General features: G+C 53.0%; 1 protein-coding gene across 1 annotated transcript in view; it reads right to left on the reverse strand.

Annotated features, from left to right (window-relative positions):
* The window catches only part of LOC103587966 (Fc receptor-like protein 6), a 19375-nt gene extending 19037 nt beyond the window's left edge, over positions 1-338 (reverse strand). Inside the window, exon 1 of the mRNA XM_008569540.1 lies at positions 323-338. Within this exon, the coding sequence (XP_008567762.1) occupies positions 323-338 (16 nt within the window). The remainder of the gene's footprint in view (positions 1-322) is intronic.

Below are 338 nucleotides of genomic sequence, written 5' to 3' on the forward strand. Positions count from 1 at the left end.
CGGGAGCGCCGCCGCGCCTCCCAAGCGGCGCACTATCCAGTGCGCCACCGGGCCGGCCCCATTTTGAGGTTTTTCCTGGAGGTCTTTAAGTGAGAAGTTCTATACAGCCTAGAAGGAATTCAATGTGCTTGTTGCTGAAGGCAGGAATGGAGAGGGGGACTTTTCTAAGTTTTCTTGCCCTAGATTCTCTGACTCGGGGGTGGGGGTGGGGTAGGGGAACCAGTCTGACACTGCCAGGCAATTCTCTTGTGACTTGCTTGCTCAGGAGAGAGGTAAAGGTAGTGAGGAAGTAAAGTATGAGCTGGATGTCTTGTCCCCTCACCTAAAGATGTTAACAT

The sequence above is a fragment of the Galeopterus variegatus genome, unplaced genomic scaffold (assembly GCF_000696425.1).
Source record: "Galeopterus variegatus unplaced genomic scaffold, G_variegatus-3.0.2 Scaffold506, whole genome shotgun sequence".
NCBI classification, from domain to species: Eukaryota; Metazoa; Chordata; class Mammalia; order Dermoptera; family Cynocephalidae; genus Galeopterus; species Galeopterus variegatus.